This window comes from Ochlerotatus camptorhynchus, unplaced genomic scaffold (assembly GCF_037179485.1).
Source record: "Ochlerotatus camptorhynchus isolate MF236.1 unplaced genomic scaffold, CSIRO-AGI_Acam_v1.1 ptg000146l, whole genome shotgun sequence".
NCBI classification, from domain to species: Eukaryota; Metazoa; Arthropoda; class Insecta; order Diptera; family Culicidae; genus Ochlerotatus; species Ochlerotatus camptorhynchus.
The window spans coordinates 2564654-2570684 of record NW_027040636.1 but is presented as its reverse complement, the minus strand read 5'-3'; the positions used below and the strand labels follow the sequence as shown (position 1 = coordinate 2570684).

The window sequence follows — 6031 nt, the reverse complement described above, 5'->3', positions numbered from 1 at the left end:
CAAGCTTTTTTTCAGTACCACTGTTGATAATTGATATAGTTGTTGCTTTATTATTCATGGAATTTTGAATTGCTCCTAAAGGAGACTTCAATGTCAGTGCTTTAAGTTTTCATTTTTTTTAGAAGAAAATGATATTTTGTTTCTATTGTATACTTTTTTACACAGTATTCAGTTCTGTATATGTAGGTTAAAACTTGATATTTGTTTAAAAGTTTTGAAATGTAAATGAAAAATCGTTCCTTTGGTATAAATTTCGTGAGTATATATTGTTACTGTAAAATTTGTGCTCGTTTGAAGACACAATGAAGAATAAAACGAAAGCGTGCTTTTCAAATACGTACTTAACTTGAATGAAAGCTTTTCAAATATTACTCGTTGCGGTATAATCGCTTCCAAGTGCAGTAACCTCACTTATTGTTAAATCTGCCACTTCTTTACTAATCGTCTGTAGTGATATTCAGCAATCTAACTAATACAGCAATGATTGAACCAATACTAAATACACGTTAGTTATTAGATAACACTTCTAATATGTATAATCAACTTTTATTTATTCATGGTTACTATTTTGTTGGATTTTAATAAAAATATTTTGATTACAATCAGTTCTTTAAAGACTTCACCCATCCCGTTCAATTTTATTACGACGATACTCTTTCCTTCGACTAGCGAAAATAAATCAACAAATAATATAACTGTAAATTGAAATTAAAATCCCGCTGATTTCTCTTGTTCCGTTGGACGAAAAATGTGTTGTTATAAAGAGAGTGCCTGTTAACTGAAACAGATTGCTAGGGACATATCAATCTGCGAGCGTAAATCTGTGGCACTGATTTGATGAGCACACAGGATTTCTTCTTTCTTTATTCTCGAAAAAGTTGAATTTGGCTTGATTTGATCTGTCGATGGTGTTGTGCTCTGATTTAGTGGATTTTCGGTGCACTTCGGTCGTTAATCGTTCGATTGCGTTTCAGCGTTGCACCACGCTTGATTTGATCCATTAACGATTCGTGACATATCCGTGGGTCCGGCTGAAATGATGAAAAGGTGATGTTAAGAATATTGTTCAATTTATTTGTTCGTTTTTTTTTAAAAATATATTAAAGATTATTTCAAAATGGTAGTTTTTTAGTTCGAATTCTCTAGACCAGGAAGTACACTGGAGTCGCTTTTTACGCGGGTGATACGTCCCGCGTAAAAAAAAACCGCGTAAATTCCGGAATCCGCGTAAAAAAAAACCGCGTAAATTCCGAAATCCGCGTAAAAAAACCGAGTAAAAAAAAACCGCGTAAAAAGCGATGTACCGCGTAAATTCTGAAATCCGCGTAAAAAAAACCAAAATCCGCGTAAAAAAAAACCGCGTCAATTCCGGAATCCGCGTAAAAAAAAACCGCGTAAATTCCGAAATCCGCGTAAAAAAAAACCGCGTAAAAAGCGACTCCAGTGTAATGTCGTTTTCGTTTTTGCGTGTTACACTGCCGTACACCGAAATATTTCAGGGTGTAGATATAGGATGCACTTTTGTTTACAAACAAATGATGTTGAGCTGTCAAAGACTCGCTCTTATTCCTTTTTACACTACACCAGTGCTACACCGCAAAAACGAAAACGACATAAGATACAGAGCAAACGGGAGAGGAACTCTAGACTAACATATGAAAAGGGCGTAATTCCAAAATGACCATATCGAGAAAATCGCTTCTGAATTTTGTTGACCTAAAAATTAATCCTATTTCACGACTTTCCATTTTCTGGTTGATTTTATAAGCTTGACAGCGAATCCAAACACATAAAGCAACCAACGATACAGACAAAACGGTTGCTACGACTACCATGACAAACTCGCTCTGTAACAAAGCTCGATCCGAGTGGTAGAAGGATAATGATATATTGCTTGCCTGCTTTGTTGCAATATACACGGATGAGGACATAGCTTGATATGAATCGGGAAAAGACATAACAAAAAAATTCCCATTAACACACGTGTATCATCTTCGGCTTTACTTCGTGAAGCAGCTTGCCAACAATTTGCTCGTTTCCTTCTACCGCCCCGAATGAGTTGTGTCGCACGGGCTGCTTGTCATGAAAAAGTACAAAGAAGATTATATCATTATTGCTTTCCACTTCTGACATAGCGTCGGTTCGTTGATCGCTTGTCATTTTTTCTTGAAAAACTAAAAACTCAAAAAAAGTTTTCTTTGTTGTGAAATTGAGAAGAAAACATCATAGGCCCTGATAATTTTATACATGTTGTTACCCCCCAGATCTTCCACCCTTTGAACTGCCAACACTGGTGATACGCCGTCGAAGTACACCCTCGGGATTTTTTGTTTGTTGTTCCGCCTTGGTTCTTCGTTCGCAAATTTTGTGAGAGTGGAATTACGCCCGGAGATGTTTTGGTCTTCTTTTTGTTCGTTGTTTACACGTGAACTATCAATCGGATGCATTTCAAATGAATCGGGCGTGACTAGATATTACAGAATCAAAACATTTGGCATATTAAAACGATATAATTCGTAGTTCTGGTGCAAGACGTAACAACCAGATTCATCATAGAGTTGAAAGTTGGAAATACGCCATGTAAGAAGAAACATTTTTGATGATTTGAAGTGATATTTTCTTCTACTTTTTCGTGTTTATCGAGTAGTTTGTGAACTATTCTCTCTATATGTGGCAAAATATGGTTTGTTTACATTTTGGCTCTTCCGCCCCTTTCAAATGTTAGTCTAGAACTGAAGGCTAAATCACAAAAGGTCGAATCGCTATTAGGTTTTGCAGCGTAACGTCACAAATGAACTCTGTTAATCGGCTGAACCTTTTTGACAGTTCAGTGGTACGCGGGTAAACGATGTTGCTCGCGGACATTGCAAAAGTGTGGTTCCATCTCATTGCAGTCTAAACAATTATCGAGAAAATCTACCCAAAAAAAATGGACTAGGTCCACGTAAACAATACCACTGAACTGTCATCCGATTGAGGTTAACCCCAGCGGGGCAAAATCTTATATTAAAATTCGTGCCAAGACGCCATATTTAAAATACGTTAAACACTACCGTCATCTACTCACACGATCGCGTCGTATCATGAGCAAGAATACGAACCCACGTACAGTTTATATTGCCTTGGATTGCGTCTAACCTCGTTTGACAGGTCCGATCACCCGTTTAAAGTTCGAATCACTCCTTTGGCACACCAACACTCCAAGGACATAGATAACAAAACAGAGAAGATTCCTTCGCACACTACTACGAAGCAGTGAACCAGTTCCAACCCAGTGTGAAACCGAACTTTTTGTCAGTGCGAACCTGAACCTGAGGTAGGTTTAAAACGTTTGACGTTTGTTAGAAAACAAGCACAGCCGATCTTGATACCCGATCCAGGTTGGAACTGAATAATAAACAAATTCGCTATTAGTTATCAATTCAAGCTAAACCTAGAATAATATGTCAAAGTTTGTTATACAGTTCCAAAAAGTATGTTTTTATTGGAAATGCTAGTGCTAAAATGATAAAGAATAACATTTGATAACGGCACAAAAGCATTTGTAAACAAACTTTCTAAGGCGCTTTAAACGCGAACCAAACTACGCCCACGCAAACCAACATCATCGAATAGGGACAACTATCACCTTTCCGAAAATGGTATTGGTTTGCGTGGGTTCGTGTACTTTGGTTCGCGTGAAAGGGCCTTAGAAAGTTTGTTTATAAATGCTTTTGTGCCGTTATCAAATGTTATGCCTGAAATGGGCAAATATAGACAATTTCAATATAAGATCGGTACATTACATACTGGCAACAAGGCTGGTTGTGAAACTAGAACTGAGCAAGAGAAACTTTTCTGCACGGATTAAACAAATGGAAAAATCATAGAGGCTGCAAGCAGGCTGTTCTTTAGCCCCTAGAAAACGGTTAGTATTCGGGATGGAATTTACAGTGATTAACATGTGATCAATCATTTCACACACGTTAAAAAAAACAGCCTGATAGGCAGAGCTTGCGTTCCCATCATGAATCTGATGCAGAGTAGCTGGCTCGGACAGTGGAGAAAAGAAACGCGTGCGGTTCACAAGGGTGACAACTATGGAATGATCTTTATTCAGTTTTAGATTCGTAGCAGAGTGGTAGCAAAGTAGTGTGCGTGTCAGTGTGTGCGTTACATCGAGTGTGGATAACTGGGATAAATGAGATAAAATAAAATGTTGCACTCAAAGAAATTGTGTGGTTTAAATTGACAACGGTGCCACACGGTTGTGTAGCCCGTCAGAATCTTTATAATAATGTGCAAAACTTAGGAGTCTTAAGGGCCACCCACATTAGATCCGTTGGATGGATTAATCCAACTAACAATAGACTGCTGTGATGTCAGCCGAGCAGAGCGGTCGCAGGTTCTCGCCTGTGATAATTTGATAGAATTAGTTTTTTGGTTGTGATATTGTGAACCGGTGATCGCTGATGTGTTGATTTCATGAAAGACGAAACTATCAAAGTCAAGCGCTCGTTCAATCGTCCGCTACAGCGAAGCTTGAAAGAAAGACGAATGAAGCGACAACGGGAGAAAGAGATACAAGCGATTGAAAATGTGTTTGTAGAGGTTCTACAATGTTGCGAAGCTGTTTGATTTCAACAGAAAAAGAAAGCTAGCAGTCTTTTCATCACATCGATTTTGTCGATTGAAGCTGATATTGTGACGCCCTGATCATGAGTTGGTTTGGTGAATGCGTTCCAGTTGAGGGATGTTCTTATGATTATTTTTTCCATTGCTGTTGATTCAGGTTTACCACGCTTGGTGTGTTGCTCGGTTTGCGATTGTGTGCGAGCGTTTCGATGTTTGTGTTTAAGGAGGTAGTCTGGCGGCCCGAAAAATAGTCTTTGCTTAGGATTTTTTTTTTGGGCTAAATAAACATATGTTAAAAACGAAATACGTAGGTTTATTTATTCATGAATGTAGTTTGACGGCGATTTTTTTCGTTCCTCTCGTGACCGCTGCACCAGGTGCCGCCAGGCACTGCCCGCTGAATTTTTCTTAGCGGCGTGGGTTCCACTGCTCGCCCATGTGAACATAGAACAAACCATTTTTTCTTTTATTTTTAGATACATTTTCAATCTGCGTACGTAGGATTTTTTTCCGATACATCATGTTTCGAGAAAAACGCGTTTGAAGTTTTGAGACGTCGGAGTGCGGGCCAGGACTTACGTTTTTGCCTATTACTTTCTAACGGGATGTCGGACGGACTTCGGATAAAGATTCCCATAAATTAGACATTCCAAAAAAATTTTAAGCCAAAAAAAATCGATTTTTTTTTTAAGTTACGAAGTGTACTACCCCCTTAAGCATGATTTGTTTTGGGGGAGAGGATGAATGTCGCGATCACCATCGTGAATGTAGGCTTACCACTTTACGGATCGAAAATTTGGGCATAGTTGTCGCCGGTACGTAGACAATCGCGAGAAAGTTAATATGGTTGCATCGTTTACCTACCAGGCATAATAAGATCGCAGATATTAAAGTTCTGATCCAACGAACCTAAACTACCAACGAAATCTCTGGAGACGCAGAGGTAAACACGGTCCCCAAAATAGCAAAGGTTATTCTAATATTCCTTCACTAGTCCCACCTTATTGTAATGACGTGGCGCCGTTATTAATCTTTAAATATGGAGTCATTGAAATTTGTACATTGAGAATGCATAGTCACTCCCAGTCTCATTAAGTTGATCCAATGTGCAATTTCACTGATCCTTATCAATCACAGAGTAACAACCATTGATATGTGCAGTCAGTCTAAGCTAAGCTGAACAATATTTGTTCTACGGATGCTTTTGTTTTTAAGTCATGAAAATTGGTACTACGCGTACCAATAAAATAGACCCCCATTAGTGGTCTTTAGCCTATTGTCCTATCCTTACATCAACGCGGTCCTGGCTGGGGTACGAGTAACCATAAGAAAGATCGGTTAATCAAATGGAGAATTTATGTAGAAAATGTTTGAAACATAAGGGGTGCTCATATCATCCAAAATCAACCCTTGCAAA

General features: G+C 38.5%; 1 protein-coding gene across 9 annotated transcripts in view; it reads right to left on the bottom strand.

The window, feature by feature from the left end:
• Nucleotides 1–326: 326 nt before the first annotated feature.
• The window catches only part of mim (missing-in-metastasis), a 116404-nt gene continuing 110699 nt past the window's right edge, over nt 327–6031 (bottom strand). For 8 of the 9 annotated variants that reach the window (XM_065221646.1, XM_065221650.1, XM_065221649.1 and 5 more), the window contains one exon: nt 327–1031. In XM_065221646.1, coding sequence (XP_065077718.1) covers nt 924–1031 — 108 coding nt within the window. In that variant the 3' untranslated portion in view covers nt 327–923. The remainder of the gene's footprint in view (nt 1032–6031) is intronic. The other variant, XR_010517612.1, reaches the window with a different exon arrangement.